This window comes from Lagopus muta, chromosome 7 (assembly GCF_023343835.1).
Source record: "Lagopus muta isolate bLagMut1 chromosome 7, bLagMut1 primary, whole genome shotgun sequence".
In the NCBI taxonomy this organism is placed as follows: Eukaryota; Metazoa; Chordata; class Aves; order Galliformes; family Phasianidae; genus Lagopus; species Lagopus muta.
In genome coordinates, this window is record NC_064439.1 from 5048263 (window position 1) to 5072481 (window position 24219).

At 43.8% G+C, this 24219-nt stretch overlaps 1 protein-coding gene across 1 annotated transcript in view; it reads left to right on the forward strand.

The window, feature by feature from the left end:
* Positions 1-24219, forward strand: part of OXSR1 (oxidative stress responsive kinase 1) — an 88728-nt gene that overhangs the window by 35021 nt on the left and 29488 nt on the right. Inside the window, exons 4-5 of the mRNA XM_048950708.1 lie at positions 7910-8051; positions 21444-21499. Of these exons, the coding sequence (XP_048806665.1) occupies positions 7910-8051; positions 21444-21499 (198 nt within the window). The remainder of the gene's footprint in view (positions 1-7909; positions 8052-21443; positions 21500-24219) is intronic.

Sequence of the window (24219 nt, forward strand, 5' to 3'; positions counted from 1 at the left end):
AACTCGTGTGTCGGAGCTTTCTGACTGAGGACTTTTCCATTCACTTTTAATGAGACTGTTTCCAGTTGTTTTTAAGTTGAGTGATTTATATAAGGAGATGCTTTAAAACCTGCTTTTCATTCCTTTCAGCTTATCAGTAAAAGATTGGCTAGTCATCTGTTATCCAATGAAAAAAAAGAACGGTCTGAATTTCTCAACAGGAAGGAGCTTTGGCTGTTTGACGAATTTGAAAGGGGGGGAAAAATATAACAAGGTGCAGCCCAACTCTTTTATTCCATTTAACCATTCACAGAGCACAGGCTGAGATTTGTACATCCAAGTAAACACCCCAGGTCTGTTTTGATGCATTGGTTGTGGTTTTGTGCTGTGATTTTTTTATATGGTATAAGTTCAGAATCTTACTGTTTCTCTTCTCTCAGCTTCAACCTATGCTGGCTTGTGTTTTTAGGCTGAAAGCAACTTAAATTTTATCCTACTTACGTGGACCCCATTGCTATGATGCAGTCTTAAATGTAAGTCTCTGTTGTTTTAAACGTAATTTAATTTAATTTTCTGATTGCAGTCAATTTGTTGAACCTTAACCTAGTCATATGGGTGAATATTCTAGAAACATCCCTTAGGGATGGTACCCTAAATCTCTGAAGCTTTGTCTGTGCAGTCAGAGAGAGCACTCCAAGGCAGCTCCACTGCCTGTGTGACGTTGTCTCACAGCTCCACTTTTTATCTCCACTTTGCAAGTACTGTGTTGGTGGAAGATACTGTGTTCCATCTTTGAAAGTCATCAGCAGCAAGTAGGTAATGTACTGGTGAGCTGTTGGGGAGAGCTGTGAGAGCTGCCTATCTACAGCAGGGCCAAGTCAGGCTGGTGGAAGTTGGTGCTGAAAGCCCTTAGAACTGGCTGATTTGACACGGAGGCAGAAGAGCTGCGTAGTTGTTCCTGATGGCATGCACTGTGGCTGTGATAGTATCCAGCTGGGAGTGATAAGGGGGTGCTGGTGTGTCCGGTTCTTCTGATGGCCTCTTTCAGATCTGACAGTATAGGCCTGAGTCAGATTTGTGAACTATCTGCTGCTTGTTTCCTTTAGGAGAAACTGCAGATCCTTTCCTCTGAACTTCTGATGATTAAACTTTTTCAGGGATCCAAGCTTAGCAGTGTCAATGTGGCACCCCGGCCTCTTGGTCCAATGTTACTCCAGACTAAACTTCAATAGCTATTTCTAGCCAGCTGCTGCCCCGCTCTTTCCCTTGTTGGCATTCCCATGTCATGAGTGTTAATCGTGCCTTCTAAAACTATCTGATGCCCTGTCCTGCTTTCCAGCTCCTGTGGCTTTTTAGTAGGAAGAGGAGCAGCTGACCTTCTGTGCTTTTTCTGGTTGTGACCTGTTTGCTCCTCTAAATTCTCTCTGGTTTCAAGAGCTCTCATTTAACAGGTGACCCAAAGCTGTGGCCACCTCCACAAAACAGCTGCTTGTGTAGAACAGCCATCTGTGACCATTCCTGCATCACACAGCATATTTTTTTATTGTCCCTGTTTACCAGCAGAACCAAAAATATTTCCAAACTAAATTTTTCTGAACGTTGGAACTCTTTCCAGATTGGGCTGTTAGATCTTCTGCCTTCTTACAAGCTCGTGATTAAGTCTGCTAAGAAGAAAGTTGTGTTGAAATAGTTAAACCTTTTCCAGAAGTTTTTAGGATTAAATAATCAGTTTCTTCCTTCAACCTTTCTTCTGGATTACCTGATGAAGTGCTTGGCTAGCACTGGCCATGCCCTCCCTTCCCTCTGGCTTGCTCAAATGTCTTCCAGGGAGATGGGACATCTTGTTGTACTCCTGCCATGTTAACCTCTGGAGTTAACTTGCTGCTGGAATTAGGAGTGGTTAGATCAAAGTTCATAGAAATCCTCATGTTTATGTTGAATTATTTTGTTAGGAGAGAGCTGTGCTGTTTTCAGTCCCTCTGGAGGGTTCTTAATTTAATTTGTGTCTCTAAAATAAATTTCAAACGATTAAGGATGGGGTAAGTCAGAGGCAGGAGACTGTAGGGACTGTATTTGATTACAGGATGTGGAGCTTGGAGATGCATTGCCATTCCTAGCCATAAAAAGAAAAGCATAAAAAATAGCTAATTTTCTTCAGGTTTATCTAAACATCTGTCCTAACACCAGTAAGGCTGCCTTACCTCCTTTATTGTATTATCTTGCTTCCTGCTTTAACCTGGACTCTCTCACTCATCATGCAAGTAGTGTGGAGAGAAAGAAGCAAGAAATGAAAGTTTCCTTAACTTTCTCCCTCTGTGCTGATGTTTGACCAGGGCTAGGAAACAACTCCAAGAGCAGAAACCTCAAGAGAGCTACGTAGGTGTTTTTTCCTTTGTTTTCTGTAACTTGTTCTTTCCTTTGCTTTCGTGTTCATCTGCTGCATCTGTGTACTTCGACACCAGACCTGCTGAATCCGAGCAGCTGTTCTCCTTCAGCATTTTATTCCTTGGTTTGTCAGAGGCTGACAAGGTGCAGGCTTAATCCTTGGCTCTGGTGACAGGCTCACCGAAACCACTGGCTTCTCCCAAAATGCCTTAATAGCAAGGGATCTTGCAGCCTTCCAGTGTGCAGAGACGCAGCACCGTGTTCAGCATCTGTATCCCTTAACTCTGAGACAGACCTCAGTTCTCCCAAAATTGGCTCATGAAACGCTAGTGATCTCCAGCACCATTTCACAGCCTTTTTGTGGCAGGCTTTTAAAGGGCAAACTGACTTTAATACAGATACTATTACTTTTCTGCTGGAAACGTTAGAGTATTACACTTTCTTGTGTTGATTGCCAGGCAAATTTAAAGGAGGTGGTGGCCTTCTTTAGCATGTAACTTTTCCTGTATCTGTCCTGTTACTAAGGATATATAACACCTGAGATGTGGTTCACAGCAACTAGCTCTGCTACAAGTTTCTTTTGCCTCTGAGGGTGTGTAAAATTCCAGCCGTGTAATACTCTTGCATTTATCTGTAATCTTCCTCTACGCTGCTCCGGTTTTCCTATCCTCCTTCACTATAATGCCTTCACTCCTTGTGCTGAAACATTAAGCAGGATGGCTGATGGCTGTCACGTGGCTGCTTTCTTCCTCTCCTAAGGAGGAACGTTAGAAGCAGACTTTCTAAATGCTGTTACTCGTGCTCAGGGCTGTAGGTGAGGATGGAGAAATGCATTTTGGACTCAGAGCAGGAAGCTGTGCTGTTTGTGGTGGCTTGCTGTTGAAAGTGAATCAATGGAACAATTAGGACTTCTTACCCCAAGGGTGTGATTACACAAAAGTTTTTCTCCAGCAGCAGAGCTGGTTTTAGAAGTTTCTGGCTGCTGGTTCTCCACCCTGCCTGGAAAACTGGATTACCAGTTAGTGCAGTGATCTCATTTACAGTGTGGCTTTGTAAGGAGGTGTGTTGGCACAACAAGGGGGGAGGTGAGCTGTGATGCTGGAACTCATTAAATCTCATTTTGTGCTGCAGAAAACAATAGGGGAGCATGTAGTACAGGGTGTATTTTGAAGGAGATGGCTCTACTCGGTGCGTGTATGGGATACAGGGCAGGACTGCAGTCACTAGGGTGGGTTGCAAATTGTCTGCCAGATCTTAACCTACAGGAAGATTGCCTTCTTAGAAATTTAGGGTGTTCTTTGTTCACGGGTTTGTCTTTGCTGCTTAGATACTGCTGTCATGGGTGGAATTTAACTGTTTCCTTCTGGAAAATTGGAAATGGGCTTCTGTGGATCGAGTCAGACTTAATCAGCTATTCTCCAGCTGTACCAGAGTGAGAAAGGAGAGCTGCAGAGCTTCCTGCTCTTCAGTCCTTGGGGGGCAGCATGGAGAGCAAATGGGGGGATTGATTCCTTTTGTGCAACTGGACAGATGTCTGATCCATCTGCTGCAGGGCTGATGCGAGCAGTGAAGACTCCAGAACAAGTTCCTCCCTGCTTGTTTGTATTTGACATTTAGTAGTTACAGGCTGGGTTTTTTGTTGCCTATGTGCAGCTGGTTCCCTGGTGGTTCGTGCTGTCATTAGGAGCTATTGCATTAGGAACTGTCAGAGCAGGCTGTGAAGCTTGTTAGCTTGAATGGAAAACCACTTAACTTTCAATTGCTGTATGGTTTGCACTGTGGGGCTGCACTTTACTAAGCAGATGTAATACGGCTTGCGATTGGCGTCACACACTGGGGCACTTGGATGATGAATGACAAGTAATGCTAAATGCTTTATCACAGTGTCTTTGCTCGATATCTTGTGGGCTTTCTGCTGGTGTGCTGCTCAGTATATATTTGATAGGCAGCAATTTGTTTAAAGCCACATTTTTTTTTTCCACATCAGTCTCTTAATGTCTCCTTTCTTTTGCCTGCTGCTGGACTTCAGAATCAATTGTTTATTGCTAGGCTTCTTTAAATGTTCTTATCAATGACATTATCACTTATATTTATGTGTAGGCTCCACTTTTGGCTCTTCCTTCGGTTTTGTTTTGTGTTTTCCTGACGTGTTTCTCCTTCTGGGCTTGGAACAGCACTTCAGTCAGCCTCAGCCAAACTACTTTTTTTTTCTTTCTTTCAGCTGAAGCCTAACCCCTGTTCTGTGCACTTGCAGCTTCTTCTCTTGTGTTTTCTGCCTTCAAAAGTACCATGTACAATAAGTACCGTAGTATCGCACAGTTCTATCATCTGAAATAGGAGTTACATTCTAGAGAGGATTCAGATTTTACTTTTAAAGACATTTTAGTTACTTTTTGTTCTTGAAAAAGCTACTATAACTATTCTTTAACACGTGGTGTGTGCCTTATTTTTAGTGTTAACCTTAGCTTCTGGCCACTAGATCATGGGAGCTGTTTGTCTTGCAGATTGCTCAGTCCACTGGTGTATGTGGAGCACAAATCCTCGCTGACATTACATCTAAGCAGAGATTCAGCAAAGTTTAGGTGTGCTCCAGACTTGCTCAGTTACTTTTGAAAGTGGTTTGGAGCCTGGCTTAGAAACTGGCGGTACCCAGGGTTATGCTGGTATTCTGACACAGGATGGTCAGTGGGTAGAACACGCGCTTCTATGTAGATCTGATCTTGGTTCCAGTTCAGTTGAATGTTCCTGGTTAATTTCTAGCAGTTAATGTGTTGCTGTGTTGAGAACAAGCCACTGTATGCAAAGCAGTCCGTTTCTTCCCTTAGGCTATGGATAGGGCTCCAACCTACTAACCTGCTACAGCATAATGCAGTTGGTGAAAGTGAGAACGTTTCCTAAAATCACAGAGTCATCTGAGTTGGAAGGGACCTTTAAAGGTCATCTAGTCCAATTCCCTTGCAGTGAACCTGGACATCTACAGCTAGATTTGTCTGCTGCTGGTTATTCAGCCACACTGTAGCAATCTTCCAGAACCAGAATGTTAGGAGATTTCTAATACTGCACACTGAAATGTATGGAAATACACTGCAGTGTATGGAAAGACAGCTTGGCTTTGTTCTTCATATCATACCGTGCTGCGCTTTTATGAAATTGCCTTTGAGTCTGAAGTCAACACCTACCTCCTGATTTACTGATCTGTGCATTGGGAAAACACAACATGTCGTGTTGCCAGTAGCAAAGCTGTTTTTTAATAGTGTAAACAAAATAGGGATGAACCATCTAACGCTTTCTTTAACAGGGAAGGTGGCTCCTCTTTTGCTTTTCTGCTGTTCCCTGGGCGAAGCGTTTCACTGATGGCCTTGTTGCTGTTTTTCCTTCTGTAGAAGGTTGGCAAATTCCTTCACTTCTTTGGGCATCTCATTGGGAAAGTGGATTTTGGAAAACATGCTAAAAATGGCAGGTTGGACTGGGAGCAGATGCACAGCATGGGTGTGAATCAGCTGTTGCCAGTTTACAAAGAAGGCTTGTTGTATGCATGCCCTATTGTCTTTTAGTTTTTCCCCCCCCTTTTTTGGGTTGGGTACAGCCTCAAACTTGGCTGACACAGGATTTCTGAGCACCTTATCTTCCTCCTCCACGTTCCCTGGGCCCTCTGCAGGAGAGGGGAAATACTTCTGAACGAAGTCTGCTGACAGAGCTGTGGGTGGAAAGAGGACAAAACGAGTACGTGAAGAACTGCATATTTTCACTGCGCTTCTAAACAAGTGGCAGTTTGTTCTCCAGATAAAGGCACATTTCAGAGGAAAAACCTGTGCAGCCTGGTCTCCTGGTTGGGAACCCTGCATGCAGCAGGAGGGTTGAAAGTAGATGGTCATAATGGTCCTTTTCAACCCAGGTCACTCCATGACTCTACAATTCTTTTTCTATTTTGTTAATGTGTGCTAAGATCTTGTCTTTTGCAAATACCATGAGCCAAATAAAGGCTTTCTGGGGAGGAAGAAACTGGAGGTACCATTCTGGAGAAGAGTGGAACTGGTCTTATTGCTTGCAACTGACACGGGGCTATCAGCTCCTTTCTGTGCTCATGAGCGTGTTCTTCCCCTCCTTTTTCCTTGGCTCTGGCACTCATCCATCCCATAGATTATTTATGCTCACTGCTAACCAAACACAGCCTTTTTTTCTTGCCAGCTTAGTTTTCAGTCTGTTTAGCAGTTATCTTAGTGATGCCCAGTTCCTCTGCAATGACGAAGATGGAAAGTGTGTGGCTGGGCAGAGCGGGGCGTTGCTCCCCTGGCTGCAGCCAGCTGTTGGGTAACTCAGCACACACAGCATTTCCCACAACTAAGGGACACCCTGCACCCTGTTTGTTTCCTGTGCAGTTCTGATTGTGCAAAGCAAACCCTTGTTGTGCACAGATCTGTATCATCTTTCTGTTCTGTGAGAATCCAGAAGCTACTAAGTGAAAGCCTAGGAAGAATAATCTTTCAGCTTTTTTAAATTAGCTGTGTTAGTATTGAGATGTTCTTTGCCTGGTAGACTTGCTTTTCCAAGGCTATCATCAGTGCTCGAATTGGTGCTTTGCAGTCATGCCTGCTTTGGTCATTCTTTAAGAACTTCCCAGTGCTGCTGACATTACTTTGTGCTGATTGATATCTGTGAAAAACTTAATAGTCAATTATCTGCTGATTAAATCATGTCAACCAATGTCTGAAGGGGTTGCAAAGCACACACCTGGAAAACAGGCTTAGGCATCCCATGCTGGAGCAGAGGGAGCAATAAAACCTGGCTCTGAGGAGACTGTCTTTAATCCAGATGCACACACACAGAATATAATATCCAATAGATTGTGAAAACAGAACTTGCACAAGAAAAGTGTTATTGGTCAGTGATTCCACTTATTTCTGGGTGTGATTCAAAGAGGTGGTTCACTCCATAAAATGTGGTTTGTCACACGAGGTGATGTAATTCACACCATGGTTGGAGAGAAAAGAAGCCTAATGCTTCTAGGGGAGGATCTAAGCTATCCTTGTTTTGTATGCAGTAAAGAAATGATTTATGTTCAGAATTCAGCCTCATTTGTTCAATATTCAATTTTAATTTCCTCTGTATTGAGTTTGCTAGAGCACAGAGTCTGATTTTTATTAAGCTTGTTGTCCTATGCTTGCAAGTCGCTGCAGCTCCCCTGTTTTTTCCATTTCCCCTTCCTGCTTCTCCAGTACTAAAACAGCTGTAGCACCAGTATCTACTGAATGCCCTTCCAAGAGTCCTGTGTGTGTGTATACACTTTACATTTTGGCTTGTTCAAAGACTATCACAGTTCCTTGTGATCATGGGGTATTTACAGCCTGCCATGAGGATTTTCCTTCTCTATCAGTCTCATGGGTGTAAGGCCTCCATTGCTGCCACTATTTTCCCTTCAGGAGACTCTCCAGCTGCTGCCAGACCCTCCTGCTTCTCCTCCTAGCAAATTTCTATTCTGAGTGTTCATAAAGTATACAAATCAGCTCTTCTAGTTTAAGCTAATGTGTTGAACTATTTTCTCTAGGCTCTGTTTTGGATATTATAAAGCACATTGTGGCCAAAGGAGAACACAAGACCGGTGTCCTGGATGAGCCCTGTATAGCCACGATCCTCAAGGAGGTGCTGGAGGGGCTGGACTACCTGCATAAAAACGGACAGATCCACAGGTATTTTTCATGTTTCTCATCCCTGTCCTGAAGTGTGCACCACTGGAACAGCAGTAGAGCTGGGCTGACTGGACTGTGTATGCTCTTAGGATACAGAGAATGGAAAGGAAAGATTGGGGCTTTACTAGAACTCAGAGTTCAGATTTCTCTGTGACAACTACTTCTATAGAAAATATATGACCAGGACAAGGCAAGGCTGGGTAAACCTTGAGATATCTGAACTTCCTTGTATAACAAAACCTTTTTCCAAATGTCAAGATCCAGCTACAACGAGTGATTATTAGAGCTGGAAAAGCTTCAGCTGGTCTCATTTCTTGCAGAGCTACAAATCACTCTCTATGAGTGCTGCGTAAGAAATGTTGGACAATTTAATAAGGAGTCCTTCAAGTCCCAAGGTTGTTTTTTGTTCTTTTTAAGGCAGGATGCTGCAGGGTGAACATCATGACATTTAAATTTGGCTGTTTTCATTTAAAAAAGATGGAAACAAAATTAGAACTGAAAAACTGTTCTGTGGACAAAACCCAGTTAGTTAACTAATGGCCGTATGTGGTTTGATGGATCACTGAAATGTGGGCTTCTGTGCTGCTCTGTCATTTGGGGTGTATTTTTAAAGCATGTTTTCCTGTCCCCTGGTGTTTCAAGGTGTGGCGTAGTTTAGAAAGAGAGGGTGCTGATTCAATACATTGTGCCATTTAAAAAAATCAATGTACAATCTTAAGTATGCACTGAAAATAGAACATATGGCTTGTGGGTAATATACGTCATCCCAGCCACACGCTGCTGCTGGGAACAGCAGCCTCTTCTTTGGGAATTCTGTGAGCTTGGTTGTCTTCTGGTACAATGCCATTATAAACTTGCTCCAGCACAGCAGCAGCAATGCTTGTCCTCTTGCTGCTCGAGAAGAGGTAACTCATTCTACCAAAGTGTTGTTTTAATTAGAAAATCCAAGAAGCATTCATTTCATCCTTTTGATCAAACCAAATCCCACTGGCCTTTGTGGGATTGTTTCTAGTTAAAAAGAAACAAAAGGCTGGAAGCAACTTTGGGGTGGTTCATTTCCCTCAAAGAAATCTCAGATTTCAGTATCCAGTCTCCATTACAATTCCTATTTAACAAGAATAGTTGTTTTTGCTGAAGACAGTTCTGATTCACAGCTGTTCACTTAACTTTCATTTTTAGAAATGACTTCAGGCAGCTCTAGGAAGGTAATGTAATAGAACAGCTTACTTGCTGAGCAAGGGTGATTTTGCACCCTTTCCATAAATAATTGACCCAACTGTGTTCATCTATGACTTCCAGTTGATTTTTTGCTCATTTAGTTCGTCTTGTCGTCTTCATTTTTTTCTGAAGATGTCAGGTAGGGATTTCTTACAAAGAGATGTTTCTCCATGTGCCTTGCTGTAGTGGAACAGCAGAACTAGTAGTCGTGGTGAGGATTGGAGCATTAGCTATGTGGATACGTGTATTGGGGCAGCTCCAACAGTGAAGTGTTTGGATTCATGCTTTGTGTAGGTCTGGGAAACCTCACTGTGCTGAGAAATCTGGAGAAGTGGTAAGCTAAGGTATGGAAGGGAAGTTGTGTGTAGGTTTCCTACCTGTGAAGCAATGGATGTGTTTGTAACTAATGGCTGGGAGCAAGCTTTACATGCCTCTGAGGGAAGAGACGTGCTTCCTTAATGGAGTTAATCATACTGGTTTGTATTTGATCCAGATGTGTGGGATAAAACAGCTTAAAGTTGTATGAGGAAAGGTCCCATCTGCACTACGTACAAATGTCTGTATGGTTTTCACATTTGCTTTACACAAGGGGTCATAGCAGTGGCCATGCCTGATGGGGAATGCAGATGAAAGTCTTGCCAAAGATGCTTTGAGAGGAAGTGTTTAAAATAACTAAACTTCGGTCCCCTGGGCCAGCTTAAAGCATCTGGCTCTAGAGGAAGCAGCATCAGGTGATGGCTGAGCTGCTGAGCATGGTGTCTGTGATGAAGGGCAGAACCTCAGACCAGAACACAGTCAGCTGTGAAGGGTCAGAACTGAAGTTCTGACGTTAGGTATTGAACGACAAACCCAAGGCAAGCAGCAATCCAGCAAAGCACGGAGCTCAGCTGATTACAAATGCAACTGGGCTGTTATTTAGTGTGTCATACCTTGGTGAAAATGACAAATTCATTAGAGACAAGGTCTGAGTGGGAAAAAAATACAGTTAGCACACCTGCACTTGGACAGGCAGGCTATTGACAAAGCCCTAGGGATAAGTGTGTGGACCCAACTGTTGACCTGAAGTGGGAACAGCTTATTACTGCTGTAAGTAATCAGTCAGAGCAGAGCAAACGTATATCCGATGGTGGAGCTCAGTGCTTCTAAATTATGTATCATGTTAAATGGGTAAATTAAGTTAACAAGTGGAAAACTGCCTTAATGAAATTCTGCTGCTGCTGAATCTTACTGTGTATAAGCTTGTCTTGAACTTAATGCCGCTTCCAATTAAGGTTTGGGGAGCTGGCTTCACAAGGGAGCAAAGGGACAGGAGAGTGGTTTGACAGCATTCTCTAGCGGAGATCAGAAAGGCAAATATCTAGAGAAGGCTTAAATTCTATTTTTCTTTGTTTACTTTGCTAATTAACAAGCAGAGCTAGGCTGAGGCTTGAATAGATGCCATTGTTCAGCAGCAAATGCTTTGGTTTCCCACGTTGTTCAAAGTTATATCTTTTGCAAGCATTGAACAGCATCTGAGGCCTTATGGGAAGAACAGAGGAGGAAGCAGAATAGGTTTTTGAAGCAGTTAACAATTGCAGATAATTCCCATCATCCTCCAAAACCAGCACAGTCTCCCCTGTCTCAGGGCTGGCAGCTGTGCCTGAGTTGCCGTGTCCTTGTGCCAGCTGCTGTGGTCACCACTGTGGGTTGCTGTGTCACCTGGCGATTCCAGCAGCGCTCTGAAATCCCAGTGCTCAGTCTCATGCTGAGGGAGAACGGACTTGGAATCCTTTCTGTGGAGCTGTCCTGCGGGATCCTGCTCAGCTGCTTTTATGGAAGTGGACCAAGAGCAATGTGCTGTGCTGTGCTCAGGCTGATCTCGCCCGGGTGATTGCAGCAGGGTGACATGTGGGGTATGATGAACCTCTCTCTGTTTGGGCTGCAGTTCCTCACTGGATCTGGGGATTAGCAGTTAACCATCAGATCGAAGGACCTGGAAATAAAGCAAAAGCAACCCATGAGGTTTTTTTTTTTTTCTTTTTTTGGATGTTCAGATGGTACTCTTTATGGCAATCTGACAACTGTATCATGCTGATTAACTGTTACGAGGGCTCTCTGCCTTTCTCCCTATTTTTATCTCTGAGCTTATTTTCTGTTTGCGATTAGCTGTTGTGTAACTGAATATTTCAGTTAATCCAGGTGAAATGATACATTGCTGGAGCGTTTGCATATAGTTACTCCAACTATACTCTCTTGTTGCAGCACAATGAATATGATACTTGCTTGTCCTTCTGTAAAAACAAAAAAGCATAGGCAGTGCTTTGGGGTTGCACAGACTTGAAGTACTGTCGTGGCAGTGATCCAGCTATAAACTTGCTTAGTGCTGTACTTGTGGGGTGGAAGAATGGTGCAGCAGCACATTTGATTCACAAGGTTAGCTCAGCTTGTGCTCCAGCACAACTTCACTGTTTGCTTCTAACTATATTAACAATTTCTGCAAAAAGTGTTTGCATGTAAGTTCATACCCATATGTATCACCAACACGTTTGTCTGTGTGGTTTCGCAGTAATGCTCTTCTGGTATTGAGTTGGACATAAAATGAAGGAGCTGATGGATGTGTTCTGGCAGACCTCAACTGTCCTACAGGATTCAAGCTTAATTTTCATGTAGCTGATTAATGCATTGATATCTGGGCTGGCAGGTACCGTGGTAAAACTGGATTTCAGTATGTCTCTTAGCATGTTGCCAACTGAAATACTGTAGTTCTTTGTTTCTGTAGTGGTGCTGTAGGAAAACTTCATGGCCCCCTTCCAGCTAGGGCTGTAATCTTGTTTTAGGGAGCACATTTTCAAAGTGGAATTTTGTAGGGAAGGAGCGAGGAGTGATGATGTGGAGCCATTCACCACTAATTGCCAGTTGGATTTTGTAAGTTGGTACATGAGTAATTGGAAAGCTAGCTACTGCTCAGCCATGGGAAGTGGATTGCCCCAAGTCACAGAGCCTGATAGACTGTATCCTGATATAGAAAGTTGGCACCAAAGTATGGGAAAAACGTCGTGTCCCTGGACATGGAGAAGTGCTGGGCAAACACCGCTCCGGGCCAGGGTGGGAGGTGAAGATTTTAACTCCAAACCGGTGCTTTCTGATGATTTTGTACATAGGGGAGTGTGCCTAGGTCTTTTTATTCCTTAAAATAAATAATGTATAGAAACACCCTTTAGAGGTATCTGTTAATAAAGATATTGCAGCCTTAACTTATAAACTGTTGAGTAGTCTGAGTAATGGTGGTGTTACTCGTGTGCTTTCACACACATTGGTGTGGGCAGGCAGAGAAGATGCTGCTCTGCTTTTATACCCAGAGATTTTTGTCCCCTGTGTAGAAACCTTGCTGGGTGATATTGAGAGCACAGAGCACTGAATCTCCTCTCTGTGTGCACTGTTATTGGGCTGGGCCATGTTGTGGCAAACCAGCTTCTTCTACTGCAGTATTCATAGAACTATAGAATGGATTATGTTGGACAGGCCCTTAAAGCCCATTCGGTTCCAACCCCTGCTGTGGGCAGGGCTGCCCCCACCAGGTCAGGCTGCCCAGGGCTGCATCCAGCCTGACTGTGAGCACCTCCAGGGTTGGGCATCTATGGTTTCTCTGGGCAATCTGTGCCAATGAGAAATCCCTTTTTTTTAAAAAAAAAAGATGACCCTGTGGTTCAAAAAGAAAATATGAACCAAATATAAATCTCAAATCTGCAGACACCCAGAAACAGTAGCTCCTGTGGAGATTGCTGTTATCTATTTCTAGGAAAACCAGCAGCTCCAAAACCCAAAAACTGGCGATTAAATTCCTTAGGTAAGTATCATTGCTGATGAAAGCATGGAAGTACGTGTTGCGTTGCTGTTTTGGGTTTTTTTGGCCCCCTTTATTACGTGAAGGTAAGTTGTGTGAAGACAGTTTGGGAGTTGGATGCAATGGTCCTTGTGGATCCTTTCCAATGTGGCATATTCTATGGTTCCCTAAAGGTAAGAAGCAGGAGCGAGAGGTTGGGGTGATCTCTGAAGGTTTGGTCAGTGATCCATGCCCACACTGCATGCTACCATGGTGTCCTGCAGTTCCTGAGTGGTCAGGAATATTTGGGTTGGATGTGTTGGCAGGATAACAATCCTCATTCTGTCTCAGCAGCATTCTTAACAGAGAATATCACAGGCTGACTTAGCCATACACGTTTACTCCAGCCTCCTTGTTTGTGATGCCTCAGGTCACTGCTGTTACCAGTGTAGGTCATTAGGAGCAGGATTCCTGAAATAGGCTCTTGTAACATCTCCCCAGCAGCACGTTAATGAAGTTGCTGCTGTTCATCCTTCCTACAGTGATGCATCAAGTAACCCACTTCAAGAAGGTGGCTGTGGCCACCATCCCCCTGCTGCAATATGGCAACTTCCGTGGCCTTCACAGATCCTGAAACCAGTGCATATGGAGATGTCTTAAGCATTTATTCAGATTACTGCAGTGTTTTCATTCATGCCTTATGCTAAGGCATGAGAAATAAGTCATTTACTGAATTTGTATGGTAACATTAAGCATGCTTTAAAATTTTATGAGGCTGTTTCAAAAATTATTTCTGCACGTTAACTAAATCAAATTATATCCTGTCTTGCAGAGTTCTTGGAAGGCTTTACAAAGTAAAACATAGTACTTTCAAACAAAACTGAGACAAAGTCCACACACATTTAGGACAACAGACAGGGAATTGCTATAGAGAAATCCATCACTTTGTGGAAGCGTGGAAAGCATCACCAGGTTGGACTGGGGGTGCCAAGTAGACTGTTTCCATTATATAGATATCATTTAATATAAACTAACCCAATTTTATAACTGCTTTCTCCATTTTATACAAACAGCTGGGACAAAATAAGGTGAGCTTTCCTCTTGTAATGCTGGCTTGACTTAAAACCAACTCATTCCAAGTTTAGGAGAAGAAAGTCAAACCAGTGAGTGGCTCAGCAGCCCCGGCTCTCTCAGATGTCTCCTTTCTGCATCACAGTGCAAACACTGAGCATGAGCTGTGGGTGGCTGTGGAGATATGGATGGTGCTTGGGCCACGTGTGTATGCAGATACACAGCTGCCTCCCCAGAGCAGGGCTGCCCATTGCCTCATGGGAACCGAGACCTATTTAAGCTGGATTGTATTCAGATCTTGGGTTCCATTTGATCCAAGGTGATTGAGTTTCCTGGAAGGAACTTGCATCTCTGTCATGATGTGGTGAAAGCCTGAGATGTGTGAGTCATTGGCTTTCCTCAGTGTTTGACTGTGTGAGCAGCAGTTTTGGGGAAGTTCCTGTTTCTGTGCACACTAGGAACATGGTTTAGAATACGTGTGCCTCATTGGTGTTGCCACAGGAAGTGTCTGCCTACCTGCACGTTGAATGATTGGGCAAGGAATGTTCAAATAAGGCCAAGCTATAATTGGGTGTTGTCTTCTGTTACCAATGGCTAAGACAAGGCCTCCCAAAAATATCCAGGCCTTCAGGGGAAGGAGGCAGACCTTGTGACTGTGCAGAAAATGTTGGTTTTCATGCAGCAGCTGTTTAAGGAGCTTTATGCCTCATCCCTGTTGCAGTCCTTACGGAGGAAGTAGGATCAGGAAATGGAAGGGCTCAGTAGATGAATTCATGGAAGAAAACCCCAGTCCAATTATAGCTGCTGTACAGTGGAATGAGAACTTAGTTTTAAAGCCTGCAGGGGAGGATCCAATCCTATTGGGAAACTGAGGGGGAAAAAACTACAATTTCTGGCTGAAGAAGGGAAGCTTTACAGAGTGATGTGTGACGTTGGAGATGTAACTTCTCTTCCATGGACAGCTGACAGGCTGAGACCTGTCAGCAGTCCTTGCTGCTTGGCTGATCCTCCTTGCCATAAGCTGATGAGTGCATGCACATGCTTGTATTACACTGCTGTAAGCAGTGCTGTGGATTGAGTGAGCTTGTTAAACCTCTTGTGTACAGGAGGAGGAAGCAGGGCTCTGAGGTTTGCGTGCTTTGACCATCACGATGCATGGTGATAGGGCTAGGCCTAGCTGGAGCAGCTCCTGCACTAATCATAGAATGGCTTGGGCTGGGAGGGACCTCAAAGATCATCCAGTTCCATCCCATCTGCTGCAGTTAAGCTTACTTGAGTGCTGGTGCTGGGCTTCAGGCGTGGCAATGGAAAGTAAAGGCTGAAGCATGCAGGAGCCACACCTCGTTTCAACCATTGTAACACTCATAAACATGTGGGACGAGAAGGAAAACCATCAAAGAACGAGGTTGGCAGAAGAGCAAGAAGCATAAGCTGGGCAGAATTTGCTGAGATAAAGGAAAGTTGTTTACACTGTGATAACAATGAATGTCTGACACAGTAAGGCAGTGAGTGATGTGGCACTCTTCACCTCGCACTGTCTCACTTTGTCAGACTTGCATGAGTTAGCTGAGCTCTCTGTACTGCCTCAGCATCTTGCCATCCCTCAGAGCTATTCAGCTAGCTGAGATGACAGCAGGAATTTTTGGTAACATCTCCAGCAGCGTGCTTTGTCTGCTCCCCTTTGAGCTGACATAGTGACTTAATCTGGAGTGAATTGGACTTCTGAGTCATGGTTTCTCGGACCCTAAACCTCGGACTTAAAGCAGCACTGGAGAAGAAAAATAAGGAGGAAGAGTACCAAGTGCATCATGGATTCTTTGAAGCGTATTTTATGCTGTCTTAAAGGAAAGCACTGCAGGAGATTAATTTGTCATGTCACTCTGACTAGGACTGTGTTATGTCCAGCCGTTAAAGTAGGTTAAAAAAAAAAAACCCAGAACATTCTTATCAATGCACATGTAAGGCTTTAAAAATCCTGCTAATGTGCATGGGACTCAGAGTAAATAATTAGTTTCCCTGTGTAGCCAGTGTTTTGCTCCTGTTTTTAGGCTCTGCTTTTCCCCTATGGTTCAGAGAAGTGAAAAGGAGCAGCGACTGCACTTCCCCAGTCCCAAGCAATACCACACGTTGTCGGGCTGGTCCCTGCTGTGCTTTGTAGCAGCCTGGCTGCTGGTGTGTGCCCCACTTGCCAGTGGCCACAAGAGCTTGCTGGGATGCCTGTGGGTAAGCAGGAACAAATAGAGCATCAGTGGGGAGGCTGAAGGGAGGAACATGGAAGCTGCTCTGCTGTTGGAAGAGCTCTGTCAGATATCTTCCGAATCCAGTTCTGCAGGGTTGGGTACAGCACTGTGGCTGTCAGTAGTTGTGTCTCACTCAGAAGTTCAGTACATAAGGCTCACCCCTTTGGCATGAAAATGGGTACACGTGGCTTTTCTGAGCGAGAATGGGAGCGTGCTGCCTTACAGCACTCTGGATACCATGCTCTCAAATGTCATCTCATGTGTTGGGGACACAAAAATACTGCTGTGCTCTCGCTCACTCTGAGCCCAGTTTCCATTTTGCAGCACTGTCTCAAATGCTAATGCTGTTTCTGTAACTGACTGTTTATATCCTGGCTCTTAAGGGATAAAGGGAAAACAGGTAACAGCGAATAGTGAATAATGCTTAATCGTGGAGAGAATGGCACTCATTTGGTGCATAATGCTACAAATTGATTTGCATTTAACTGTAAGTAGAGAGATGGTCCTGAAAGGGTTTTGCAAATTGCTCAGAATAATGTTGACTACAGCAATTGGTAGTATTCATAATCAACATTGAGTTGTTCATGACTATTAACGGAAAATAGTAATTCTTGTACCTTTAAAATATAAATAAATATAACTTGGCAGAACCAGCCCCTCTTTTATCATGCCGAATTATGCACTGTGGGGTTCAGTCCGTGGAAGTGTGTTGTTAGAGCTGATGTAAATTGCATCTAATGGCAGATGACTCATGGCTGTGCTGACAGCCAACGCTGCGTCCTAAAGGCACATACAAGCAGATGATGAGAAGAGAAGGCACAATAAACAGGGCTTTTCTTCTTTTTCCCTAGATGCTAGCTGCACAAGTCTTTGCTCAGGTCTTTTGCTGACATTGCCATTTCAGTGGCCATAAATTGATGTCCTAGTTGTTGCTCTTGGTGTAGACTTTCGAGTGCAAGCTGAGCAAATTCTTTTCAAATTCCAAACAATTTTGAGGCTTTGAAAAGTACTGATACTTCAGAAAGTATTGACTTAACATGCTTCATTGATTTTTTTTTTTGCAAATGCCAGTTCTTTTAAGTTTTATTACTTGTGCCAGGACTGTACCCCTACAGCTGGTAATTGGTAATATCACACCCCCTGATGGAGCAGCAGGTCTTGATACACCCTTAGTGTTGCCTCTGCAGTGACAACGCTGTGACAGTGCGAAGGGCTGAAGGCAGACCTGATCACTAAACAGGATTTTGAGGACTTGGTTAGGCTTTTCATAGTGAGAACAATCCCATTAAGATACAGTTCATGGTGTCACTTTTCCCTGTCTGTTGAAAAATGAAATAGGAGGGTACATGGAAACACTGCATTTACCTTCCTATGCTCTCAAGCCTCCATCTGGATGCTTGACTCTAATTTTGGTGGATCAGGGATCAATTTTATTTATCTGACAGCCCTAACCTGAAGGCATGAATGTGATGCAATTGGTACCACAGCACTGGGTAGCCCTGGGAAGCTAAACCAGTTCAGGATGCAAATGAGGCATTTCTGCCCTGCTGAGGTGCGGGGAATCCAGATTTGCACCAGAGGAAGTTCAAACCCTCTTCCACATCTGGTGTGAAACACAAGGTAAATGGAAACAGAACCTTTATTTTTGGAGAAATCACAGAATGGCCAGGGTTGGAAGGGACCTCAAGGATCAGGAATCTCCAACCCCCTGCCACATGCAGGGCCACCAACCTCCACGTTTAACACCAGACCATGCTGCCCAGGGCCCCATCCAACCTGGCCTTGAATACCTCCAGGGATGGGGCATCCACAGCCTCTCTGGGCAGCTGTTTCAGCACCTCACCACCCTCTGGGTAAAGAATTTCCCCCTGATGTCTGACCTAAATCTCCTGTCCCTCAACTTAAAAACCATTTCCCCTTGTCCTGCAGTTATCAACCCTTTCAAAGAGTTGATTCCCCTCCCCTCTGTAGGCTCCCTTTAGGTACTGAAAGGCTGCAATGAGGTCACCCTGCAGCAGAGAAAGGATCTTGGAAGCTTTAGGACAGAGCAGTGAGGTAGGAATGCCCGGAGCAGTGGTGGCATTTGTTAAGCCACTGGCAAGAAAGCTTTTACTCCAACCTTCTGTAACTTCATTTGAAATGTGATATAATTACTGCTTATGCTACAGCCCAAAGCTACTTCCTGTTTTCAATATTGTAATTACACTAGAGGCCACTTATTCTGACTGTATCAGCCCAGGATATGGACATTACCAAGATAATAGGGAGTACCTTCAAATTGTTATACTTGGCAATAGCTATATCCTGGAGTAACAAACTTCTTGCCATTCTCCTCGTTGGGCCTATCAGTATAGAAAAAGAGAATGAACAGGAAACCACCATTCCTCCTTCCCCTGCCTCACTGCTTTTAAATGTCGTTAGTCTTAAGGATAGTTTTTAAGTGCTGAATTTGTAGATGCTGCTTATAACCCCAGGAGAAGCTAAAGATGGGGAATCCATGTTGATCCAGCAGTGATGCTGCCCTCATACTAGGATGAGGAATGGCAAAACTGGGAGGTATTCCAGTGGTTCAGTGACTCAAAGCTGAATCAGTGTCCCCATGGTGCTTGTCAGCACTCTGATTTGGTACTCTGGAGTGAGTAACTGCCTTCAGAGATGCTGGTCACCCGGAAGAAAAGCCACATCAAGCTGTGGTTTCATTCTTCAGTATGACTTGGATGTTTGGCAGTGGCTGACAGACTTCTTGTCATAGCAACAGCTTGTTTTAATTTCTTGAATCAGCTTAAATGCAGCATATTTACTGACTTTTGTTTCCAATGAGGAAATATGTAAATTTTAATTGACCTAATCTGAAGTTAGAAAACAAGCCTCTGCACATGAGAGAGGTAAGGGGCTAGAGTGCCCTGGCTTTGCTTTTGATTGGATTCTATCTGAATTCACTGCTCCTTACCCTGCAGACCTGTCTGGCTTGCAGTAGGAAAAAGTTTTCTATGACAAGGTTAGCAAAGCACTGGCACAGGTTGCCCGGAGAGGTGGTGGGTGCCCCATCCCTGGAGGCACCCAAGGCCAGGGGATGGGGCTCTGAGCACTTGATGTAGCTGTGGGTGTCCCTGTTCATTGCAGGGGAGTTGGACCAGATGGCCTTTAAAGGTCCCTTCCAACTCAGTTCTGTGTTTCTATGTGTCCCAGAGGCATCTTCTGTAAATACTGGCAGAGATTTTTTCCATTTTCTGTTACACTCTCTGATGGCTTTGTGGGAGTACAGAGGATAGTCAGGTTGGTAACTCTGAATTAAATGGAAACGAACTCTCCAAAGCTCTGATTGTATTGGATTTGGCCAATGGATGCTACGAGGGATGGTGTAGCTGCATGTTTAATGTTGTATTTAATCCCTCCAGATACTTCCATGTACTTAACAGTCCCTAAGTGCTGCAGTGCTGATGCTCGTCTATGAAGGCTGCAACTCTTAGAAAAGGAAGAGTAATGCTCCTTGGCAGGAAAGCTGGCTTTCCCCTTAGAGCACACTCACGTGTTTGGCCAGTATGAAATAAATGAGCAGGGCTGGAGCTGGGCAGCAGCGGTTTGGTTTGTGTGGTTATTCCAGTACCACTGTTGCATCGTCTTAGTGCTTGAAATCCCGTTTTGATATTAGATGAGCTTCTTGAGGCTAATTCTGAATATAATTTGGTGTTTCCATGTACCTCTATCTGCATTTTGATCATTAAAACAAGTTTAGCATTTCCTGTGCTTGATCTTATGCTTGTGCTTCAGACATGGATGAGGCCTCTGGGATGGTTCCTGGCAGCAAGAGCTGTTTGTTTGACAGGACTTGAAATGCTTCTTTAAAGATTTTGTCTGCTTTTTGCTGGTAAAATCATCATCACTGTCCCTGTCTTACAGTTTTCATTCACTTCTGTTCTACTTGAAGCTGGGGGGGAGCCTTACTGTGTTTGCCAATGCCTTACATTGGGTGTTGGGAGGAACATAGCAGTACTGGAGAAGATGTGTCCAGAATTATCTTGGCAGCAGGCTAGGCTCTTCAGAAGCCAGGAAGGAGATTTCTAGGGCCCAAGCAGGATGCTCTGGCCAGGCCATCGCGTCAGTTCTGCTCTCTCAACTCACAAGGGAGGAGAGAAAAATAGCTTTTGGCTTTTTCTGTGAAAGGATGTTGGGTATTTGCAGAAGGTGTCTGGGGGGAGAATCTGTTCTTCTGTTCTCTTCCCTGCAGATGGCTGCCATTACATGAGGTACGCTATGCAACGCTACTTCATTGCTGCATCCATTCCCCATGCAGGCATTTTGCTTGCAGCCCTTTTTGATACGGTGCTTGGGTCTGCATGCTGTTATAGCCAAAGCATGATTAACAGCTGTGCAGCTGTCAAGTGTGCAGGTACTTCTTTTGGTGTGACATGGAGAGCAGCCTGGGGAAATAGGCTATAGAACTTCCAAGCATGTTTGGAGTCAAAGGTTCAAGAAATGCAGCTGTGAATGGAATGGAAATGAATGGAGGAAAAAAAAGAAAAAGGGTAGTATGATAACTTTCATAGTATGTGCTGAGTGTTCCTTGACTTTGTGTGCAACAAAACTCAGGGAGGTTCTGCATAAGTGCAGGGGTTGCCCGGAAGCTGAGCGGCTCTTCTTTCCCTTTGTCACCCTGCTGCTGTGCCTGATCTCTTCCCCCTGCCCTGCAGACTGTGGCTCAGCTCCTTGAGCCAGCAGCAAACACCATTTTTCTTCTGACTGCATTTCCACCAGTATACTGAGATACATCAGTTTCTTAAGCAACCAGGTGAACCAGGGCTGGATGCAGCAAGACATGAGGCTGAGGGGTATTTTTCAGTTAAATGATTCAATTTCTTTGTATCCATAGCACTTAAATGCTGCTAGCTATAGTCTATGTACCTCTTTCTACTGAAGTTACAATCAGTGTTAAATCCCTGTTGTTTCTGCATGATAGGGAGCAAGAAGTTCTGATGCAACAGAATGTGAAGTAACAAACTTTTAATTGTTTGAAGGGAAGTTTTAATGAGTTCCACTCACTGTTGCTTTGTCTTTCTGCAGGGATGTGAAAGCAGGAAACATTCTTCTTGGAGAAGATGGCTCAGTGCAAATCGCAGGTAACTTTTTCCTAGCAGCTTCGAGTAAGCTCTGGGCATAACTTTGTCTGGAGAGACTCTTTAATGGGCAAAGAAAACAAACCAGCATAGAAATGGGAGCTTCAAGAAAAAGAATTGTTTTTCTAAACTTAAAAAAATAATCAGTTTGTTACATTTTGATATCTTATAATACTATTCTTTGTAATAATGAACATCAGCATAAATCTTTTGATCCCTTGGAATCAAAGGATGAGATAAAAATTATTGGAATAATGAGATAATAATTCTTGGTGGTTGCTTTAGCTAATACAGATGTGTCTGGAGATGTCTGTGCTCACTGCTGTCACAAGCTGCTTTCCTTCTGTAGGAGAGAATAGCACTGTTAAAGACACTGCACCTGAAATACAGTTTCTGCCTAAATCCAAAACTGCTTTGTTTTTTGTTTCAAGTCTCCCAGTGCTCTTAATGCCTGCTGTTATATTTCTAATGAAGTGTAAATAATTAATCCCACATGGCAGCTGATGGAAGGCAGGGTGTGGCCGCCAAAATGCTTTACACTAAAATACCTTTATTTTTTCTGCAGTGGAGCCAAGATGTAACATTTTGGATTTGCAGTTGTACAGAATGTTAGGTTGTATTCTGGGAGAGGCTGTGTGTAGCTGTAGCATTAGGACAATGCACTACTTTTCTGCCAGCCTAGGATAAAGCCTCTTGTGTTTCTCTTCGACAGGGTGCCGAGGCTTGACTTTTAATTAAGGCTTTTATTAAGGTGCCTGTTGGTGTATTTTTGTCTGCTGGGTAGCATACAGATGATGGGTAGTTTTAAGGCCAATTTAAATGGTCTCATAAAATCCCTTACTTAGCTTTTATGAATTTTGAAGTGTTTCTTTGGCTTGTGACTTGCAGATATTCCCCTGGATTTATATGTGCAACACTTAAATAATGAAATAACTTCTGCACATTCTGTGAAAGCAGCACTGCAAGATTGTGGCCTTCCAATATTCGAAGGGAGCATACAAACAGGAGGGGGTACAACTATTTACAAGGATGGATAGTGATAGGACAAAGGGGAATGGTTTTAAACCGAGACGGGGAGGTTTAGGTTGGATATTAGGAGGAAGTTTTTCACACGGAGGGTGGTGAGGCACTGGAACAGGCTGCCCAAGGAGGCTGTGGATGCCCCATCCCTGCAGGCATTCAAGGCCAGGCTGGATGTGGCTCTGGGCAGCCTGGTCTGCTGGTTGGTGACCTGCACACAGCAGGGGGTTGGAACTGGATGAGCATTGTGGTCCTTTGCAACCCAGGCCATTCTATGATTCTGTGTGCAACAAAATGTTCCCTTTAACAGTTTTTGTTTGTTTGTTTGTTTTTTGTTTTTTTTTTTCTCTGAAGGTGCACAAGGAATAACTCTCTAATCTTTCTTGCAATAAAGTAGAGCAACTGAACTCAACCAAGTTCAGCAAGTTCATAACAGCATCAGGAAGCACTTTTGTTTCTGTGAAAGCAGCTGATAACTTGAAAGAAACAAAAATAAATGAATGACCAAATAGGAGAGAGGAGGTTGGCCTGGGCAAAACACGAGAGTTTGTTTCTGTGGGAATTTCTGACACTTCAGCTTCCTTTCTTCCTGACCCAGGATGGAATAGCGAAATTCCTTGTGAAAGTTTTGAGCAGCGAAAAGTTTCTGGAAGCAAATCAATTCAAATAAAGGGAATTTTGTTTCAGCAAGATCAGAGTGCTCGCCTTCTGACAATATTTATGTGTCTTATGAATAATTTGGTTGATAATCGACTGCTTTAATTATCAGCTGGGTGACTTCACTGTGTTCCCATGAAACAAAACTATTTATTTCACTGGAAAGTTACACCATGAGGAGAAATAAAAATTGATCAGCTGTGGAATGAAGCCTGAGGTTAGAGCACATGGGGCCCCTCCCTTGAAGGAACTGGTGTTGGTGTGTATGTAAAAATGCTAACAGTTTATCTGGAAAAGATGACTTCAGCTCTTTATAATGCATCCTTTCCCCTTTGTCATCCTTACATCAAAACTGCCTGCAAATCCCTTGATGTGAAGCTCTGAATGTTTGGCCTTTGCAGCCTCACGTTCCTGGGTGCTTGCTGCTTCTTGACACCATTGGCCGTGCTTGTCTCAGAAGAAATGGAAATCTTAAATGCAAAGCTGAGGAATGTAAATCTGACACTGCAAATCCTTCCAAACAAAGCAGCTTCTTTTAGGGAGTTTTACAGACATGCCTGCCCTGTAGTGGAGGTAACCCTACTGCTGGGCTATTCCTCCACAATGTATCAGAGAATTGAATTCAAGTACTGTTAATGCACACCTGGGAAACCTTCCCTGTGTACAGTTCATGCTGCTGCATTATACAATTCCAACCCTCAGTGCTCCCTCAAAATAGAGAAACCTTTTTTGCTAATAGAGACTGTGCAATTCTTGAAGACTGAACAGAAAAAGCACCTTGATGAGGGTGTGTGCAGCTTCTGTCGTAGTTCTGAGCTGAAGGGTGCAGTTGGGACACAGGATGCACTGAGTTCAGGCTGGTGCAGGTAATGCAGCGAGAGGAAAAATCTCTGAGTTCAGAGGCATTCACTGAAAGTAGGCATTCTAAAAATGTCTCTAATGGCCCTCACAAACGCCTGGCTTAATCTCCTCCCCAGGTCCCAGGACTTGGTATTTTTATTCAAGGCTATTTTTAACTGTGCTCCTTTTGCTTTCAGAATATGCAT